The following is a 22,276-nucleotide window of genomic DNA, read 5'->3' on the forward strand; positions in this document are numbered from 1 at the left end:
TGGAGAGATCAGCCGAAAGATGGGTGTCGCAGGGACGTGGAGCTGAGCGAGGCTGGCGTCACCCCGTCTGCCCCAGGAGAAGGATGGACTCTCCTGGAGAGCACAGCAACCGCCGCAGCTGGGCTCGTCTGCAGGATGCCCTCTTATAAACCTCGAACATTACTCCTTGTCACCGCCTGACAGCCCACCAGTGAAGTAAAAATAGATACCACCAAGTAACTACCCTTCCAAAAGCAAAGTTTAATCATTTTTCAGTCATTTAACAAACACAAAAGAATTTACACATACCAACTCTACTCTGAGAAGTAAACTTTGCATAATTAATCGGGATGCCTCCGATACTTGTGCATCTGCAAACGCACAGCTACACCAACTGGCACTTAAGGGAAAATGCCTTGGGCCACCTCAAAGAGCTGGGAAGTGCAGATATCTCAACGGAACAGAGAACCCGAGCTGCCAGGGAAAGAAAAAAGCAAGCCTGAATAATAATTTGTCTGAAAAATAAGTAGAGTTACTCAGCTCCCTAAAGTCTGTTTCATTAACTATCAGACATTATCAGCTACTTCTGAATTAAGCCGTATTTTATCATAATGCCAGAACAAGCCAAAGGCACCTAATGAGTTGCAGAAGGTGAGAACATCCAAAGCAGATCAGCAAAGTGGAAATCAAGCTTCCCACAGAAACGGGCAATTTGATGGAAAATCTGACTCAAATAAAAAGAAATACTGATGCAGCATTTAATGAAGATGAACTTCCCCTGCCTCCCCACAACACAGACACTCCCATTATCATTCAGCACTAGGAAGGAAAGAGATTCCAAGTAAGGGGAAATTACAGAGCAGTTATCCTCATCAACCTGACCGTGTAGCAGTGACAGGAGATTGGCAGAGTGCCTGAGAGAAGTCTGTAGATAGTTAAGCACAGGGCACGAAATAAGATGTGCAAAGGGAAAGCAGCCCCTGGAAAATGCGGCCAGGGATTTCAGCTTTTCCAGTGTGCCAGTGGCGACAAAATGCCCAATCATATCCCCCTGTATCTGCCAAAAAAAAAAAAAAAAAGGGGGGGGGGGAATTGCATAAAGTCAGAGAAAACATGGGAGTTCCACTAGTGCTTAAGGCAAGTGCTGAGTGATCTGGTTCCCCCTCTGTAAAAGCCAGACTATTTCCCACCTTTTTCAAACTGCTTAAAGATCTACAACCGACACACCCTGCATGGCTGGCAGGTTTTATTCTCGTGATTGTAGAACAGCGAGAAGCAGAGGCAACTCGGGGTCTTCTGTTCCCCCAGGATCTGGCCCGCAGTCAGCAGCAGGCAATCCTCACCACTTTGTACTCTGAGCACTCGGGAAAGCTTCCATCTTTTGAAAAGGAGTTGCCTGTAGCTCAAAAAGGAGCTCACATGAAAACATTAGGAATTTTGCTCTAGGCTTTATAACTATCCATAAGACAAACAAAACTGGTCTTATTGGCATTATTTGTAAAAAGGAGGGTTAAATGCATTCCCAGTTTCACAGATGTTTCAAGGCTTCATTGCTAGAAAAAGTCTGGCACGGTCACGCAGCAATGCGATGCGATGGTACAATACACATTACCTTCAAGGTCCCAAAAACATAAGGATTTGGGGAACCTTCCCCTACCCCCAACAGAGGGAAATGGGACACAGATCATGTACTTTCCTCATGAGAAACTAAGGTTTCACAGAGGATTAGTAAACATGCTCATGCTTCCCACCTGTTTTCTATTTAGAGCAAAAAAAGCAATTAATACGACTTTTCAAACAACAGTTAATAGAAGAAACTTATGAAACAGAGATTTCTAATTGAAAATGTCTTTACTCACATGAGGCAGAGGATCAAAATATGACAAGACCACTAAGCATAGTTTCTCCCAGCTGCACAAACCATTTCTTAACAACCCTAAGATTAATAAACAAAGACATATTCTGGACATTTCATATCCCTCCTGGATTTAGCCATGTATGCTAGGCAAACATGAGAAAGCCGTCCTCTCACTTCACTCTCAGTTGGAACGGAGCTCCCAAGCAAGTCCTTCACATTACGTGACTGTTAACACAGGAACCCCCGCACTCTGAGCAGGCACGCAGAGAAACACAAGGGGGAAAAAATACAGGTCCAGGAAGAAGCTGATTTAAGCGTCTCATTTATTAGCAAGTAAAAGGACATTTACCTTCTCGGTGGTTAAGTACAACACGACCCAAGGATAAACCATATGGCCCAAGCCTTTGTGCAAGGGAGAAAGCTGGCAGGGCTCCAAGGCTCTAATTGAACTATTACCATATCGTAAGAAACGCAGAAGTCAGAAAGACTGGAGGATCTGCTCTCCTAGGGACAGTTCATGTCGTGCGAACAACTGAGTGGGTAACAAAGCAGATTTAACAGGAGAGCAATTCCACCATGTGGATACTCGCTCATTTTAAAGAAAATAGGTACTCTTCTAGTTCAATATTGCACTTAATTTGATCCTACATTCAACGCCATGAAACCTTCAAAATCCAAATCATTTGTAGCAAACAATACAACACTTCTCCTTTAGTCACTGGCTCAAGACTTTTCCATTTAGTTAATAAGGAAAGACACAGAACAAGAATGCTCAAGTGAAACCCAGCAACACACAAAAGCTCACCATAGAAACTGTCATAAAACCAAAAAAATCCAAAAAATCGAGTACAAAATTAATCTTGCACTTTGCACAAATAATCACCAATCTTTTCTTTCAAAAGGCAGGCTTGATAAAAATACAGCAAGTGTAACACATTGTATGTGCACAACAGGGTACGTCATGAAACAAAATAAAACATCGGGTCATGAACAGAGAGAATCTGTAGTGGTTGCAGACACACAGACCTTTACAGTCTTGTCTTGTTACGTTGTGGGCAAAAAGCAATGCGGTAGGAGGAGTGAAAAGAAAAATAAATCACAATCTTACATAAAAATGAGGCAAAATGAGTCTCTATGAATCTTGTTCTTACCATTCTGTTCATCCAGCTCATTCCCAATTTCCTGCCCCATTTGCTTTTGCCGGGAAATGATTGACGAAAGAGCATCGAGTCCAGCACCTTGCTCTGCACCAGAAAAATATATAAAATTACATGAAAAAAATGCTGGTATGCCAGACTATGCACCATAAAAGATGGTGAAGTGAAGAAAAAGATCTAGTCTGTGCTTAAAGAGTTAAAATGTATTAAGAAAAATACATCAACACAACCTGAAAATGAATCCTTACAGCAACAGCACTTTTAAAATAAGGTGAATGATGGGTAAATAATTTGTCTGCTCTGGCTGGGACATTTAGCTGAGGGTCCCAAAACCAAAAATTCAACATTCAGCTGTTACTCAATCATAAATGCAGGAGATTTTCTGGCACACACATAGAGATCCCTGATTAGCCTTTTTAAATTTTCCAAGAAACTTTTAACATGAATAAAAGACAAATAGGTGATGCAAACACCAAAGAATTCAAATAGATTTTTAAAGCTGGAAGAGGACACAGAGTGCATGGAGGAGAGCCTGAGACTGAGGGGACAGGGCAGGCAGATAACGTTTGACATGCTCCCACCAGCTCCGCAGACACTCCTTTTCTGAAGGACCATATCACCCCTGCTATCCCGGTTTGCAGGTACCATGCAGTCCTTAGTAAGTGCCTTAACCAAAACGTGGAGCTCTGCTTGCCTGAAGTCACCAAGAAGTAGAACAAGAGGAGATGCTGAAGGCTGGGCAGCCGGTGCTCTGCCAGACTGCTGCAGGCTAGGAGCTAAAAGCCGTACAGGATGGCCAGACCCCCTTTCCCTTCACCAGGACAAAGGTCTGACCCCAACAGCTCTTGCAGCCTCCCCAAGGAACACCTATGGTGTCATCAAACACTGGAGCTGGAGGTTTCTCCTGGACCATCCAAACAGAGTTCATGCCGTTCCCCTGAACTGCAGCCACAAATGTGGCTTCACACGCAGACAGAAGCGGGCCTTACCTGGACACTGATTTCATTTGAGCACTTCCAGTACTTGAATGGCACAGAAATTACCTAATTAACCACCCGATGTCCTCAGGCTGAGGTTTCCCAGCACTTCCAAAGCTTGAGATTCCTTATGGATGCTGAAGGCCAAAATCTAAAGACCCTTTTTAGATCAGTTAATTCTTACCCCGTTCCAGTTCAACACCACATATATGTGCCCCAGTCTGAAGCACAGCAGTAACACCACTACACTCAGTGCAATTAATGAGATCTCCACTGCAAACCAAAGCCATGAATATAGTCAACACCAGGTATGCCCTGTAAAGTCTTTGAAAATTTGATTTAGGATGCTTCCAGTTAAGAATACTGCAAGCACAATACTCTTCCTGCAAACAGAGAGAACAACTACCTGGAGCTATTACGCTGAACATCTCCAGATAATAAAACTTCAGCACAGGTTATTGTATTGACTTTCTTGTAAGGGCTCCTTCTCAGAGTCCTAGTGATGCTTAGTTAAAAAAAAAAAAAAAAAAAAAAAACAAACAAAAAAAAAAAAAAAAAAAAAAAAAACAACCAAAAAAACCCCAGAAAGATTCTTGTACCTTCTATGATCCTTCGCTGCTGCTGCCTCAGATCATCAAAGCCAAGCCCTCTGGTTTCCTCAGATTCTTCCAAGAGCCACGGGTTAGTCACACCTCGTTTGACCCCTCCCGTCATTAGGCTAGATCTGAAAATAACTTCAGTAAATAATTTTCATCACAAAACCCCCTCATCATATAATTTGTGCTTGCAAGACTTCCATCTCTGTCAGCCCGTGTTCATATTTGCTGCTCTTCATGTGATTCTCTGCAATTGTAGAAGAAATAAGGCAAAAAGAATCTGTCTCCCATCACAAATACATCTCACGGGCTCCATAACTGCCCAGAATTGGTAAAGCAGGGAGAGAATTAATTTTGCAGTGAACGATTAAGCTATATGGTAAAATGTATACCATTTATTGTACAATACATTAAGTATTGTTTGCACGTAGAACACACAGCATTCAAAACTGCTATAAAAGAACAGGGTTACTGGAAATGCAGGTATTATTCACGTATTTGCTATGTGATCAAAACACAAACTTAGAAAAACACTGAGGTACAGCCTGAAAGCTTCTGACAGCAAAAGGATCAACACGTTAATACAGATGCAAATCAGATGAGACTACTAATTTTCTGCAACCCTGACCAAACCTGAACGGGAACATTTCTGCATTTCAATAGCTGTAGACAGAAGTCACACACTCACTCTCCTGCATTTCCTAGTCTGGCATCAACATGAACAAGAAGCCAGGCACAGATGCTCTTAAATGAAAGAGTAATCAAGTTTGGGTTTTCTTTTAAAAAAATTATGACTTGAGGTTGTTTGTGTTAGAGACACTTCCCTGGTTACAATGGAAAACAAGTTTTTCACGTCCAGGGCACATAAATTCAAGCAGTAAAATGAAATGCCACTTAAATATTTTTCTCAATACCAGATTTCTAGTTTCCACCTTTCAGCTTTTCATTGGTTTCTCCTACAAGAAAAACATATGACAGACTGTGAGCCCCTTGAACCCAAAACTGCAACTCAGATTTGGGGTAAGAGTCATCGTAAGATCAGCTCCTCAACAGCAGCATAGAAGCAAGAGGTTTTCCTTTCTGCTTTGTTTTTATTTAAACTGTATTTTGTTCTCATTTTACCTTTGCCCTGTTTTTTCCCAAAGCACTTCCACAAACCAAACAGGAACAGTGAGCATTTTTAGGACCTTTCAAAGTCCCAAAAATTTTTAATTACGCTAAGAGCTAATTTTTTTTTTTTAATTGGTTTGGGGTTTGTTGGGTTGGTTTTTTTTTTTTTTTTTTTTTTAACTGAGTCCAGGTCCCTTCTCTGTGAGATACAGTGAAACGCTGCGGGGTACACACATATGCTCAAAACCATGTTGAGGTCAAAACCTTGTATCAGCAGAAGGTAACTTTGCACAAGCACCAGCGGAGGCAGGAGGAGCCCACGCACCCTGCTGATGCGGGGCTCAGCTCCGGAGGGTGGCTGGAGCCTACAGCAAGGGTATTCGAGCAACACCCAGAACTTGTGTCTAGCAGTTCCTCGAGGAACTGCGGTGAACTAGAGACATCTCCTGGCCATGAGATGAATCAACACTGCCGGAAAACTTCACCCCCACGTGAGTTTTGGGCCATCCATAAATTACGGGCACATACGCCCTCATCCGCGCAGCGCACACCATGCTCCATACTGCATTCTCAGCCAGTTAAATTCGAGAGCACTTAACCTCTTTTCACTTAAAATCTGGACAAGTTCATTCAACTTCATCTCACGGTAATGGATTTCTCAGGAAAAAAAAAAAAATGAATTGTTTTGCTGCAGGACTAAAAGTGTAAACCACAACGTCTCACATAACCACCCTGATGATGCTGGAGCATGAGTCCAGAGCAGCACCCAGACTGCCCCGCTGTGACCGGCTGGGCGACACCTGAAAGACTGGAGGTGGGATTCTTCGTTACTCCAGCCCCCTGCACCTCCAGTAAAACTCACATGTATTTATCGAGGTAGGGAATCAGGCTCAGTTAGACAGAGATACACACCTGAGAGGCAGTTTCATGCCCTAGCCTTCTTCATTGCTTTGGGGGATCACACATGCTCTTAAGATTTTTCCAGCCTCACGACTGCTACCAGGTTCACAAGCCTAAACACATTATGCTTCTGACGATGCAAAGATCATCACCGTTCACCCAGTCCGGCAGTTCAATTAGCAAGCACACAAAATCCAGGGTTAACAACATCTGACAAAATTACTTAAATAAAGCAAACGGAACATAAAGCTCTTTGCCTGCTAAAAAGAGCACAACTATTTCTGACTGTTAAAAAAAAAAAAAGCCAAAGCAAGCAAATTTGAAATAATTTGCACCACTCACTCTCTCCCTCCACCCTAATAATCTGCCCTATTCTTGTAGGTTGGGTCATGACAACTGGTCTGCTTGTTACAATAATCTTTTTGACATGTTTGGTAACTACCTTCCCACACAACACAGCATAACTTCCTACTTCCTCTGATCTTACCATGTTTCTCTTTGGTGGTGTGAAGATTAAAGCTTATCCAATTAGCCACCCACTGCCTCCGCCAAGTTAATCACGTAAATCTTTGAAACCGTCACAGAGCAGCGGAGTGTGTGGATAGCTTTTGATTACAGGAGCAGATTTAACTAATTACGAGGCTTAGCAATGCGTCCAAGTATAAAAGATAATGGGGTTTAAAATCAGGGAGCTATGTCATTGCTTAACAAGGAAAGGCTTATCTTCCAGAAGGCATTGTTTCACTGATAATTCTTATAAAACTTCCAAGTAACTTAGATTAGTCAACCAGCACTTACTTTAGACCAAGGCCACACATCAAGGCTTACGGCTTTAGAAGACTGACCAGCAAGAATGAATTTTAAACAAAACCTGGGTCATATGACAATTGGTTGGATGATCACTTGAACATTCCCTTAACGATACAGTTATACAGTGGGGCTCTTTGAAGTGCCCAGGGTACCTCAGCTTGGCTTCACAGGTCAACCTCCAAGGCGATGGTGAAGAAGCGCGGGTATTCTCTTAATTACGATTTAATTGCTCACACTGGCAGGCAGTGTATTTTAGGAAACTCCACGCTTGTAAACAAAACAAGTATAATTTTAACATACAACACAAAAGCTCTCTCTTCCCCCCAAAAACCCTGTGAGAAGCCACATGAGCACAAGCAATTCCAAATCCCCTCCAGGTACTCTCCTAGGTGGAGACTTCCCCACAAGAACCGCTCCAGCAGGGAAGCCTCAGAAGGGACAGCATTCCCTGCAGCTGGCAGAGAACTTTCCCAGCTCCACCGGCACAAGAACCAAGAGCAGGACATCTCACGCTCAAGGAAACGCCATGTTGCTCTTGACACCATTTACCTGCAGTTTGGTTAACTGGTCCCACTGGCTTCAACGACTGGAAGCTGCACAAGCCAGCTGCCACAGGGGGTGCCGGACAGCCCATTTGCAGAACATAGCTACCCTGTGGCACCTCCAGGACCACTGATTCCTGCCCACGACACAGGCATGACAGCTTCACACCGCACGACGAGTGGCTCCCAACCACCTCGTGCTCGTACAGGGCAGCACGTGCCTGTGGAGGAGCAGGACGAGGCAAGCACCAAGCTGGAAGCGTGTTCGCAGTTGTACAGGCACACTTCTGTTGGAACAACACCTCCACTTGAAAGGCTGAGCGGCTGGGTGGCCGGGTTGTGGCAAGAAACTACGCAGAGGAGGTGCCCCACACCAGGGCAGGAGTCCCCAAGGGACCATCACCTTTATAACAACGTTTTATTTTGCAGCAGTCTCACTGTCCTATGCAAACCCTCACAACGTACACTGCAATAAACATTTCCATCAGAGATTAATCTTGCTATCAAATATTAGCATCTCCTTTCTACGCCATCCCTTACATTCTACGCAAGATTGGACAGAGCACAATATTAAATATATTATAAACCAGCTTATATAGTCCTTGTCAAAACAGTCTCACCTCTACAGCCCACTTACACTCCTCGGGAAGGAGAATTATAAGGGAGAATTCTTTCTAGAAAGAAACTGCATCTTTTATAATTACAACCAGAGAAAAGGTGAAGGGACAAATCTACTCCTGTGAGACTATTTGTCCTGTTCACAAAATGATCAAAAACTCCACGGCCTGCAGCTCACATATCTGCACCCGAGGCAATGGACTCCCCCTCGGTGCCATTCGGAGGGCTACTCGAGGGACAAGACGCAGCACTAAGCTCACACACGAACCTCCGCGCAGCGGCTGAAGTTTGCCTGACCACAAGCAACAGGAACACGAGCCTCCAGGCAGGTCTCAGCTTGGCATTTGTTCTCCCTGCAGACCCAGCACGCCCAGGCTGGCATAACACAGTGACGCTGGGACAGAAACAACCTCGGGCAGGAAACTTCAGGTAGTTTTGAGCAAATTCAGGAGGCAAAACATCAAGCACAGTGCTCAGCCTTGAAAGCTGCCCTCCTGCTGGCATTTTTTCCTGACGCTAACGAGCAATAAGCTTTAACGACAGGCACGCAGGCACAATGCCTAAAGTTATGGGGTCTGACTGACTTTTCTCTGTTGTGTTTAAGTAGCCTTTCTTCACTACTCCTTACAAATGCAAGAATATACGGTTTGCCCATAACCACAGCCCTGACCTCAGTGAGGTCCGTAAGGAGCCTCTGGCATGCTCTGAAAGGATAGAGACAGAAAACGTCCCTTGAACACAGACCAAACCGAGGAGACTTCGCTATCTTACCGGAATCTTCCTTCGATTTGGGGTGGGCACAACCCTCGGGTTTCACAGGCACGGCACCCGCTGCTCGTGCGAGGACGCGCCCACACCTGCGCATGCTGTAACCTGCAGAACACTCCCCCAGTGCGGCAAGCACGGAGACACAGGTCACGGGATGAGGAGGGTGCTGAGACAATTACGACCATGTCAGCTCATAACTACACGGCCAAAGACTCATTAATCCTGGAAAAATCCTGCCCCAACCCCTAGATCTGACCTCGTGACTCAAGCCTCAGATGTTCTCAAGCATGGGTTTCTGGATGGACAATCCACCTCTTCTTCCACCCCTTCCACCCATCTCCTAGACACAAGGCTAATCGCATCACACGTCAGAACACCGTAGCTGCAGTCACGAGGGCTCCCAACAGTAACTGGCAGGGAGGAAGGAAATCAGGAAGTTTTAAAGGCACGTAAACAACTATTTTTAATCTCATTTTCCAAAGAGCATTTCCTCCTCCATAAACAAGAGCCAAACTCACAAAAGCATTTAAGCACCTAATGGCTTATGGATTAAAGTCGGGCGCTCGATGCCTATTTGGCATTAAGCAAAATGATTGTTTGGGTTAAGACCACAATACCTTACGTTGGACAGGAAAGTACTTAAACAGAAAAAATGGTAACGCACATTAAAGAAAAAAAAAATATGGACTCTTCTAAAATTTATCTAGGGTAGCTACTTCTTGAGGTGCTTTGTGTCCCACAGCTATCAAAAGTTTTCTATATTTTTGAGAAATTCAAAGAGAAGTCAAGAAAGGCATGTTTATTTATTTATTCACTGGTGATTGACATCTACTTCTACACACTGCCTACCTGGTCAGCCAGGAGGAGGAATACTCTCGATTCCTTTGTCTCCACGAACGTTTAAAGACTCATAAAAGTTTGATATGTGATTTACAGAAAGTCAACATTTCTGGTTGCTTTTTCCACTTCTGCCTTTCAAATGGTGTGAAACCACAGGGATTTCTGCCCCATTAAAGTCTCTGTTATAATAACCTGCACAGATCTCTTTCCAAGGAGAAAAAGAGCGGAGAAGATCCTGAAATTGCCTATTGAAAACCAATTAAAGAATATTTAACTGACCCTACTCAATCAAGCAGTCTCACGTAAACAGCCCAACCTTTCCCCTGGAAAATTCCAGTTGCATCTTAATTAAGGCTGACAACGCCGGAAGGTAAACTAATGCTATACCCAAGCAATGTAGCGTCCTGCCCTGTGTTCTGGCCCAAATTGTCAGTTAGGATAAATACTAAGAGCATTAAGGCCACTGTACTTCACCATCAGAAACAGCTTTACAGCAGTTTTCAAAGGATGTAAAACTCACTGAATGGTGACCAAATATAAACGAAGATTAATTCTGGTGAAACCCTCACAGTTATAGGCCATGGGGAGAATAAATACGTGATCAGTGGTGCAAGAAGGTTAATGAAAGACTGCTGGAAAGAAAAAGATTTCTGAAAATGTGTGCTGTCTTATCAGAGATGGATTAGATACGGAAAACCAATACAAAACCAGAGAAAAGTGTCACTGCTAGAACTTACAATCAAACAACATGTGCTGATTTTTCTAATGCAGTGGGAAAAGCTGACTTTCAGACTTCAGACACACTAAGAGTGGCCCTTGCCATCGTACTGAAATCCAAAGCAGACCGTTCCAGATGTCTGTAGCAATTTTAGAGAAACCCAGTGCTGTAAATAGCAGCTTAACCCTACCAGAGGCTGTCACCTTCTGTCCCTACAGGCAGTACGGCAGGCAGGGGAAACAAGTTCCTTCCCCACAGACCCACGTGTGGGCCAGGCTCAGGCCAGAGAGAAAGGTTTGACTCACGGGCACAAGATTCAGGCTACGTCTCTGCCTGTACCACTGAAAACAAGACCTACAAGGGAGAATATGGAAGGGGTGTGAATCCACCAGGCAGAGCATAGTTGGCATAGTTTTATCCATTTTTAATTAAAGAAGTTAAAAGAGAACTATAAAACTTCAAGCCTTGCAACACTAGCAAATAAATACTGTCTCTGATGTTGTGCTGGAAAATACTGGTTTCCCTGATCATTTCGAACAGAGCCTGAAATTAGCATGGGATTTTGATATTTTCCTCCCGTCTGCCCTGACACCTTCCCACCATGGCAGCTCTAAGTTGAAACCTTCCCTCCGCCTGCTCCACAGCAGCAACAGGCCACCGCTGCCCTGCCACCGCAGGGACGGCCACACTTCGGAAGGTCAGATCAGTTTATGGACTGCTCGGAGCAGGCGACCCACAGGAGCTCTCTCGCACCACCAGTCCCCACAGACATTTTGCCTGCTTGCTGTTCTACATGTTTCGGTTGACTCCCCGATAGACATCCAAGCCAGCACCAGTGCATCAACTGGATTTGCACTGCGCTCTGCAGAACGCCAAACCTACATCAAAGCCTACAGTCTTACCACCCGCAGCAGGTGTTGCGCTGACAACGTCTGGTTACGCAGAGATGACAAGGCGCCAAGTGAAGCACGTGCTTTGGCTGTGCCAAACACCACACCAGAGAAACCAACCTCTACACCATGTCACCGAACAGACCCTCATGAAACATGGATGCACACGTGAACGCAGAAAACTATCAGTTAAACCTTGAGCGTCTCTTATATCTGCTCCAAGACAGACAAAGTGAACAACCTAGAAAAAAAATTAATCTTATTTTTACCAGTTATGGTAGGAGACAACGCTCACATTGGCACACCCCATTTTTTACCATACAGTAGCTTCAAAACTGTCTCTGCCTTTTTCAAAAGCACAGCGCTGAAAAGTGGCTGGTTCTCAAAGAACATCAGCAAAAAGGCTCGAGTATTTCTTCAAAAGTGTGAGGAGTTAAAGTACAGGAAGTTTTGTTCTGTCCTAAGACTGAGGGCTGACATACTCCAAAAAGGTGAGAAACTTTCTCAGGAGGGCTCTAACGCTCTTGCCCCCAGGAGTAACCTTACATGTGCAAAATGCAACGCTGCGTATGTGCTACAGAAAAGGTCCAGTGAGCACAGTGCATTACAAAACGCCTGCCACTTAGAAGCACAAGCTACAAATTTTTAAAAACACGTATTTCTCTCACATGTCCGTACTGCAGAAGTACAGCTGCACTCTCCAGAGGCAGATCTCGCTACACCACGGATCGGCAGAGGTAAAGAAGCTCTGCTCAGCGCCGCCGTATGACCCAGACCACACAGGCAGCATTGTGCAGGGCTCTCGGGGCACAGCACTGCCCCTCGCGTGACCCACAGCCAGCCCAAGTCCGTGCCTGCAGCGTCAGAGCTTCACACACATCCACAAAACAGGTGCCTGCGCCCAACGGCCGCGATTCGTATAAAACTTCTGAGAATGTATGTTCACTTTTCTAAAAATATGAGGCTTTAAACCAAAGTTTTACCAATTACACAGTCTACGCTCGAGAGTAATTGCATTGACCCTGGAAATACAGCAAGCTCTGCAAACTCAGAGACAGCAGCTCCGCTTCTCTTCTGCACCATTTTGCAGGACAGAAAATTGCCTGTATCTGCAACAGGAAAATTAGGAAGAGGAAATGCAATTACCTGCACTGGAATTTAGCCAAAATGGTACATCTCACACAGAGCAGTATCAGTGACCCGCACGGGGTCAGGGGACAGGTAAGTCACACTCCCCGATAGCAGAGCTTTTTGGGTTTTGCCTGAATGTTGGCTCAGGGCTAATAGAGATCAAAGCATATCACCTAGAGAATCATGAGGATGCTTCTGAAGTCGTCCCTCAACACATGCCACTTCAATTCTGACGTACCACGGCCTAATCCTCTGCTAAGGTGGTAGATCTGCTACCCGTCTGCCTGCAGAGGAAGGAGGAAATGGCAGCGTCATTCTGTTGTCTGTAGCCTGGATACCAGCTTAGGAACAAGGCTTATTTCTTGCTACCCCTTTTCTCCTCTCTCTCCTCCAGCAATTAATTCACTGGGCAGTCTAAACACATTGAAAGAAAAAAAAAAAAAAAAAAAAAAAAAAGATTCTCAAAGAAAAATCAACTTTTACACCACAGACGAAGAGGCAGAAGAGACAGAGCGTTGTCAGCAGAGCCTTTAGACCACCTGTAGCATGTGTAAAGCTCCAGGCTGAAGCCAGGATACTCTCTCGACCAGTGGGGATGTCACTGAAAACATGGGGGACAGAGAAGGAACAAGGAGAAAAGGGAGGGTGGGTTACACTATTTGAACTGGGAAAGGAAAGAAGTGTAACAAATTTATGGGAATCTCTCAATTCTGCCACCCAGCAAGCATTTTTAACTCAGTATTTTAGTGAGAGGTAAAAGCTCCCGGATGTAAAGCAGCTGCAAGGAGCTCCTCAACAAGACACACGCATGCTCATGCAGCAACTGAAGCCACCAAAAACCCTGAAGTACAGCCAAGGGGAGCAAACACTCGCCAGTGGAATTCCATAGGCAAAAGCTGGTGCTGACCTAACCGGCAATGGTTAAAATTCAAAAGGCCACTAACAAGGCACTAGAAACAACCCATCCTTCCTCACCGCACCGCACACCGAGTCTGCAGGACCCCAACACCTGCAGCTAAAAGATGTCTTTTCATCTAATGACATACCAAGCCTGTGCCTGGCACGGGTTGGATGTTACGGACACAGCACCTGTGGGACTTCCACCAACTTAGGCTGCTACTGATTTATCACCCCAGGCAAGAGGCGCAGATTTCACACTTCAAGCAAAGGCTCTGCCTTTCTTCCTGATCAGAGACCACCAGGGATGGATTCTTTGGAAGAACCTGGTAGAGACAACAAACTTAACTCCTTCCACTCGAAAGGGGCTGTATGAGACCGGCACAAGGAGAGCACAACCTGAAGGCTGTTCACCATCACCTCCCAGCTGGGAAGGACACAGCACAGTGGAAATGAAAAGTTTCGCCATTCGAAGGCCCCCTCTGACTGCCATACCATCAGGGGGCTGTCTGAAGCTTAAGCCTCACCCCGGCAATTTTCTTTCCAACAGTTCATGTAGACCCTGTACGGTGGCACGCACCAATCCAACCCAGTGATGGTCTCCATGGGATCACTTAGTCAGCTACTACCTCTTCCAGGCAACTCCCCACCCCCTCGTCCCCAGACCACAGACATATATACTGTCACTACAAACTCACATGATTTCTAAGCAAATGAAACTGCAGTTTGTCACATGCAGAGGTAAATGAGTTCAACGGATGCATTTAACATCACCTTCAGACACACTCAAAGCACGCTGTTCATTTGAGGTGACAATGCCATACCTTATCACATCTGGTTCTGTGCCTCCATTCTTATACGACGCCTGAAGTTGTTTCTGTTGTGTGAGAAGGTCATCCACCGAATTCTGCCTCCTGTCTCCCTTCAGTTGTGTGCTGACAGCGCTGGGTTAAGGACCAAACTTAAAAATACTGAAACCCTTTAATTTTATATAATAGAATAATACCTGTTATACATTCTTAAAATAACACAGACTTCCTGGTCATCAAAATCACCTAGAGTAACTATTTTAACTCAAGAAAAGGCTGTAACTTCTAAGGGAAGGATGAGTCACATTTTTCTGAATGAAATCTGCTGTTATTCTAAACATGTTTCTGAAGTTTACACATGTCAAAGTTCCATACAGTGACCAGAGAGTGACCTTCAGGTCATCACCTCAACATAATTAAGAATAGCATTTCCCTCTCCCAAATCCAACATAATTCTTCTTTCATTTATTACTAAGAAGTCCTACACAGTTGATCTCTTCTTCAGGGAAGGATGAGTCTTCTTAAAAGAGCTCCAACTTATCCTGTTAGGATATAAACAGGGCAGGCCCAAATAGAACAGAGCTTTTCAAATCAGCAGGGTACTTCACATCTTGCTTCACTGGCTGCTCCTAACACCGACCAGGTGAGCAGCTCCCAGCCAAGTGATGAGCAAACAACCAAAAACGTACTTTGAGCATATGTTCCCATTTGCAATTCACCAGCAGAACACCTCAAGAAACACTGGTGCAGCAGAAAAACAATTCATGCAGTATCTCTGAGAGACAAGGTGCCCTGAAGTGCTGCGGCTTCGACAGGGGATGTGTGTTTGCCTTTTTTACTTAGTCTCAGTGACATTTTGAAGGACTACTAACTCTTCCAAGTACGGCTGAGCAGATCATGCAATAGCTGAACCAATTTGTGTGCGTTTCTGCCGCAGCAGCAGCATTCATCTGCTCTCAAGCACTCCCTGGACAGGAGTTTTATCCTTGGCCATCAGCACAGCACTCAGGGGGCCTGTGCTTAGAAGGGATTTCTGCTACGGTCAGCTTGAAATTAAACATTCATTCATGAGACCAGATTGCTGCTGGATACCTTCAGGGAGACGGATGTACTTATTTGACTCCCTACACCTGACTATCCCAGCATGTGGAAAGAACATCAAATCCAAGCCCAGCCACAGGGTAATGCTTCTAGAAGACAACAGGCGATTTCTTTCTAAGGCACATTTTGAAGCATTTTGACATCACTCTGACGATGCAGTTCCACTGCTCCTCCCGTCAGCCCAAGTCAGGGCTGCCCCATCCCTGCCCACTCCCTGAACAAAGCCTCCTCTTGCCCTTTGGTGGGCAATGGCCCTCCTGCAGACAGCCTCTGAGCCCAGAGACAGGAACAGGCGAGCGAGTTTTCTGCCAGACGAGCGACCTCGGCTCACAAAGCAGCACCCAACCAGCAGCATCGGCACAGCGCACAGGCAAGACGACGGCAGCTCAGGGATTATCCAGACCTTCTTGTAAAGCTTCTCTCCGACACCAAAGCCAGCCTCGTGCCCACCACACCAGAGATGCCCAGGCTCCCAACATTTCCGGCACTATGGCTGCAAGGAAAATATCAAACAGCAGCAAAGTTCCAGAGACAAAGCCTTCTAAAAATGGAACGAGGGGAAAACCCTAACCACGTGGCACAGCAATTACAGCACATTTTTCCACTCTCTCCCCCAACACAGAAAGGTCAGTGAGCTGATGTTTACACAGATACGTTTGGTGTGTTGATACAGCCCGCAGCAATAAGTCCTTCAGCTGATCGATCTTGTCTCCGAGGTTCTGCAGCGACGATCTGATAATCACGTTGAGCTGAAGGGGAAGAAAGAGGGGTGGGGTTTTTTTCAGTCTGCGTTATATTTGCATAAAATTTAATACTACTACGTGCAGGTGACAACTACTGGCATGAAGGAGTCCATCCTAAACCAAGAAACTCTGCTGCAGAGCCACAAAGAGAACGATACAGTTAACTGGCTTGGACCGCTTACAAAATAACGAGATAAATAGCACTAGTTTCGCAAACGCAACTCTAATGCATTAATGCTGTTCAATATGGAGAGCTTGCTTTCAAGTCTTTATAACCACATTCCTTTATATGGGCAAAACATTTCAGCACATTTTAATAGTTTCCAGTTAGTTTCCCAGCTCTTTCCCCTGATCTTTAATACAAATCAAGGCGCCAGCTTCTTCTGCCACCAGGTTTCTTTCCCAGCGCCCAGGATTAGCGGGAAGGTTGCTACAGGTTCAGACATTCCCTCCGCTGAACTACTCCAGACTTTAAAAATCCCAAAGCAGCTCAGCTTTCCTCCACCTCCCTTCTCAGAGCACCTTTGACTCCCAACCCTTCCTCACAACTGACCTGCCCAAAATTCAGATGCATCTGTTCTTACTAAAGACCGCTTAAGTTGGCCACATTCTCCCCTGCTGCAAGCAAGCCCGAGGCTTGCGGGAATCCTCCTCCTCTCTCCCCACCCCTTCCCAAGTTAACCTCTGGGTTTTTCCTCCTCAAATGCTGTTTCTTTTCGTTCCAGTTATGCAAGACATACTAGGAACACACATGGTAACTGCAATTAACCATGCAATTCACTCTCATTAAGACTTGATATGCTGCTTATTTACTGTTATTATTTACTTATTTATTAGCCCCGCTGTGCATTTCAATGGTTAGCAACCTCAGATGCTCTGTGTGATGAACTAGTAGCAGAGGGGGTTTTGCCTATTTTTTGGTTTTGCTTTGCCTCTCCTTTCTGCATTCTTGAGGACACAGAGGCAGCAGCCAGACACCGGCGTCTCACCGAGCGGTTGCCGTGCCGCCGGGATCCTGCCTGCGGCCAGAGTGCACCCGGTGCCTGCACGGGGCTGGAGCAGGAGACCCCAAGAATCCCCCGACAGCATCCGAACTTTAGCCCGCTGGCTCAGCCAGCCTTGTTATCCAGCACTACCAAACACAGCGACAGAAAGCAGCCGCGGCCCCGCCGAGGCAGCCTCCAGAGTACACGGCCAAAAACCCCCCTTCGGACCCAAAGCAGCCAAACACGACGGCAACATTTCCAGAGCCAGGATGGGGTATAAAGGCTTTTAGGGGAGTTCAAGCTGTCACATATCCTCTAGCTCTGCAATCAGGCAATAAAAGGTCTTTTCATTTCACAGGTACTCATGTCCAGGTGGAGAATGCAGCCTTTAATGTCCCAGATCAGCAAAGTAACATAAAGGCAGACACGTCCAGGAAAGTCACCAACACACAGACACCGCCTGCTACTCCGGCCAGAAGCTGCCATGCCGTAACGAAAGAGTTCACTTCCACTACAGAAAAAAAGAAACCAAAGGAAGTTTTAAGATCAGCTCAATAGAGCAGAGTTCACAGCTGGTAAGTGCTGCCTTGAAATCTTTCCCTACGTGTTTGGTTGGGTGGGGCTGGTTTTTTTTTCCATTTTAAATTTTATGCTCTATTTTTTGCTCAGCAATGAGCAATAAGGTTTCTCAGCCATGCTAATGGCAAAATACTATAAAAAATAAAAACTTGTTTACATTCTCCTTACCTGGCAAATATTGCACAAAGACTTTTTTGCTCCATTAAAACATTCAGGAGCCACAGAATATAGGACTGCTCAGCCACGGATTTCTCAACATGCATTTCTGTTATGAAAACAACTCTCTCATTGTTGGAAACTTGTTTACAGTAGAATCAAACACTGCCAAATATTCATCTTTAACTGTTAATGGATTAAAGGCAAACTGCTCTTGGAAAACACAGGGCATGGAACAAATGATTTGATGAAGAAACAAGTCAACCGCGTAATGTTTCCATAAAACACAACGTAGGAGAGCTACGGTGCAAGAAAGGCTTCAAACAGCCCCGAGACAACATTTTGTTGGGGTTTTTCGGAACACGTCACAGATCGCAGTGATGCCAACAGAGAACTTTGTCCTCTATAAATGCAGATGGATTAAGCAGCAATCCTTTTATTAGTCTTCTATTGCTTGAGTATGTCTGTACAATCTCTAATACTTCATCATCTTGAAAACAGGCAGTTCGACCACCACCTCTGAACACTCCTCTCAATTCCACAGGTAGAGAAAAGTATTTCTGAAATCCCACTTACTCAGGCCTTCTGAAACTCTTTTCAATTCACGTCAAGTTTGAATCATCCATTAACAAGCCCTGATTCTTACACAAAGCCTACACGGTTTTCTTCAAAGGAAACATCTCCAAAAGCACATTTTATTTTAAAAGCCACCAGCAAAGCTGGCAAAGAGGATTCAGTGATCATGCACCACATTACAACCCTGCTCTAAGAGGGGCAGAGCCTACAAAATAAATGAGCAGGCTCTTACTTATGCAGATTATTACAAAACATGAACTCCAGGGCTCGCAGGCGTTTCCATCTTAGCGCAGCCCAGGGAGAAGCAAATGGCACGTTCCTCGGGTGTGCGATCCAGCAGGCTCCTACACTTCTGGAAGGAAGGGACAAGGCTTCTAGTCCTGCAGAAAGCAGCCTCCTGAGAACCTTCTCGTTTCATTTTTTAAACAGGAAGCGTGAAAAGGTGAACATAATATTCCTGGGTGAGCTCTAACTTCTGCTCCTCATTCATATTTAACTCTACTCTTCTATTTGGTTCGAAATGTAGCTAAAAAAGGCTGCAAAATTCATATTTCATCTGACCTACAGCCACTACAGAAGGAAGCAAGCCAGCCTTGTGGGGAAAAAACAAGTATCTATTCAATATTTACACAGAAGCTGACGTGCAACCCAACTTCTCTTAGACTGAGGATCTCTGAAAACAGTTCTGTTCCTGGCAGCAACAGCCCTGAGCAGTCAGCAGCATGGGCTTGACGCTCCTCCAGCTTCTCCTTTTCGCTTTTTGTAGAGCCAGCATTTTTGCACACATAAAAAATCTATTACGGCTAAATCCAAGATTATCTTTGTTTCATTGAAATGCTACCGTTAATGTAGACATTGTATTCTTGTTTTCTTTACAGAAACCTTAAAGAACATACCATTAATATTAGATCCCTGCCATTAAACAGAGCTTTTAACCTGCAGATTCCCAGCTGGCAGCAACGCTGACCTGACCTGTCACCCCTCCCCCCCAGCACACCCGGCCATGTCACTGGCCGAACGCACTCGCCCCCTCCTCAGCCGGAGAGGCAGGAAATTCAGGACTTGGACGCTTCCCGGACACACCTGACTCCTGCAAATTTAATGCTTTAACCAGTGTTTAGAACAGTTAAAAGCAAAATCCAGCTAAAAAACTCCGCGGTCACAAACGCCGGAGCCGCCGGCAGAGCAGTACCTTGGCTGAACTCTCCCCGTTCCGCTGGTACCGGTTACGCTCCCGGATTTTCTCAGCGATCTCCTGGGCGATCTGGCAAGTGGCATCGTACAGCGAGAGCCTGCGGAGGTGAACCGGCAGCTGAGGCCCCCGCCGCCACTCCCCTGTCCGGCTCCCGAGCCCCCCGCCGCCCCGCTGCCCGCCGGCCGAGCCTTTATTACGACGGTCTGGCCTCGCCGGGCAGGGAAACCGCGGGCGCCTGCCCACAGCAGGCGGAAGAGCCAGCAGTGCACAAACAGCTGCTTTTTAGATTCACCTAAAAGTAGCTTTTTGGGGGGAAAAAGCACTCTGTGGGGAAAGAGGACCCCCCCGCCCCCGCCAAACGGGGTGAGAGGGGCCTGGCGGCGCGCAGCCCGCGGCCCCGCCGCGCAGAGCCCGCCCTGGCCCCCGCCGCTCGCCCCCGCCCGGCTGCCGGCTCCGCGGAGGCCGCCCCGCGCAGCGCCACCAGCCCCGTCTCCGCGGCGGCCACCGGGAGGCTCGGGCCCGGCTCGCAGAGCCCGCGGGCGACCGAGCAGCTTCCGGAGCCTCGGGGCGGGGGGAGCAGCGCCAGCCCAGCGGAGCCGCGCCCGGAGCCGCCCCGGCCCAGCGCTCACCAGGGGTCCGGAGCCATCGCCGCCGCCGCCGCCACCCGGAAGAGCCCCGCGCTTCCGTCGCCGTCACCTGACGACGGCGCCCGCCGAGGCCCAAACCCCGCCGTGCGCAGGCGCCGGGCGGAGGGGCGGGGGCGCACGGGTGCACAGTGCGTGGGTGCGGAGGTGCTGGTTGTGCAGCACAACGTGCAGGAGTGTAGGGGGCAGAGGTGCATGGGGCAGAGGTACAGGGTGCAGAAGTGCGCAGTGCAGCAGTGTAGGATGAACGGTGCAGAGTGCAGAGGTGTGTGGGTGCAGAGATGCAGGATGCAGAGGTGCAGGGTGTAAAATGCAGGCTGCATGGGTGCAGAGGTGCTGTTTGTGCAGTACAAGGTGCAGGAGTGTAGGGGGCAGAGGTGCATGGTGCAGAGGTGCACTGTGCAGAGGTGCTGTTTGTGCAGTACAAGGTGCAGGAGTGTAGGGGGCAGAGGTGCATGGTGCAGAGGTGCACTGTGCTGAGATACAGGGTGCAGAAATGCAGAAGTGCACAATGCAGCGGTGTAGGATGCACGGTGCAGAGGTGCAGGGTGTACGATACAGGCTGCAGAGGCGCATGGGTGCAGGGGTACAGGATGCAGAGGTGCATGGGTGCAGGGGTACAGGATGCAGAGGTGCAGGGTGTACAATGCAGGCTGCATGGGTGCGGAGGTGCTGGTTGTGCAGTACAAGGTGCAGGAGTGTAGGAGGCAGAGGTGCATGGTGCAGAGGTTCATGGTATGGTGCTGCGAGGTGCGCAGTGCAGAGGTGCAGGGTGCAGAGGTGCAGGGTGGGCAGTACAAGGTGCAGAGCATGCAGTACAAGGTGCAGAGCGCAGCGGTGCATGGGTGCAGGCTGCATGGTGCAGTGCTGCGCAGTGCAGCGCCGTGGCTGTCCCCAGCTCTGCCCTGGCCTGTTTGCACGGTGGGGCCTCGCCCAGCAGGAGCCCGCGCGCTGGCATGGCCCCACTGCGCTTTCCGCAGCGCTGCCAGACAGAGCAGAGATGGGGCTGCCGCCCGCTCAGCCACGGCACCGGGTGCCCCTGCCCACACCGCGGGCCAACGCCCACGCAGGCCGGGAAGGACGGGTAGAGCCCTCACGAGCATGGGGCAGTTGAAACCTCCTCCATTGGCCGTGTCTCCACAGCACCGCATTTCTTGTGCAGCCAGGACCCCCCTTGGAAATCTTTGCAATCTCTTGGGGTGCTCCTGGGACCCCCAGAGGATTCGATGCTTTTCCTAAAGCCCAGGGGGATTGTTGCAGCGTGGGCTCGGCGACGCTGCTGCACGGGGAGGGACAAAGGCTGGTGCATCAAGGCAGGCTGGGGGTGTCGCAGCCTCCTCCAGCTGTTGCTGCTGAGGAAAATGGAAATTCTTTATATTTTCTATTTTGCAGGTCACCAGTGAGCTTTGAATTCAGCGGCAGCTCCTCAGGGCACCGATGGGCTCTTGCATACAGCTTGTACGCGACTCGGGTGCTTTAATGCCCTGGGGGCACCTGTATATTGCTATTGCAGTAATATTATAGTCTGGATTAAAATGTACGGCTGTAAGCACAGCAGCGGAGGCATCTTCAACCCAAACTGTGCCAGGGCAGCTTTGGTACAGCGGGTTGGAGAATAAATGAGGCAGAGAAAACCATGTGGCAGAGAAAGCGTGGGGACAAAGCCAGCATCCCTCCAGGCCTGGGTGTCCCCGCG

At 47.2% G+C, this 22,276-nt stretch overlaps 1 protein-coding gene across 1 annotated transcript; it reads right to left on the reverse strand.

The window, feature by feature from the left end:
* Positions 1 to 2,143: 2,143 nt before the first annotated feature.
* LOC147414429 (syntaxin-8-like) lies at positions 2,144 to 20,597 on the reverse strand. Its single transcript, XM_086473682.1, has 7 exons — positions 20,566 to 20,597; positions 19,934 to 20,033; positions 16,356 to 16,450; positions 14,616 to 14,726; positions 4,571 to 4,695; positions 2,989 to 3,081; positions 2,144 to 2,877 (listed from the first exon to the last, which is right to left on the reverse strand). The coding sequence occupies exons 1-7, from the start codon at positions 20,580 to 20,582 to the stop codon at positions 2,822 to 2,824; spliced, it is 597 nt and encodes a 198-aa protein (XP_086329808.1). The 5' UTR covers positions 20,583 to 20,597; the 3' UTR covers positions 2,144 to 2,821.
* Positions 20,598 to 22,276: the final 1,679 nt, after the last annotated feature.

The sequence above is a fragment of the Leptosomus discolor genome, chromosome 15, assembly GCF_034619465.1.
Source record: "Leptosomus discolor isolate bLepDis1 chromosome 15, bLepDis1.hap2, whole genome shotgun sequence".
NCBI classification, from domain to species: domain Eukaryota; kingdom Metazoa; phylum Chordata; class Aves; order Leptosomiformes; family Leptosomidae; genus Leptosomus; species Leptosomus discolor.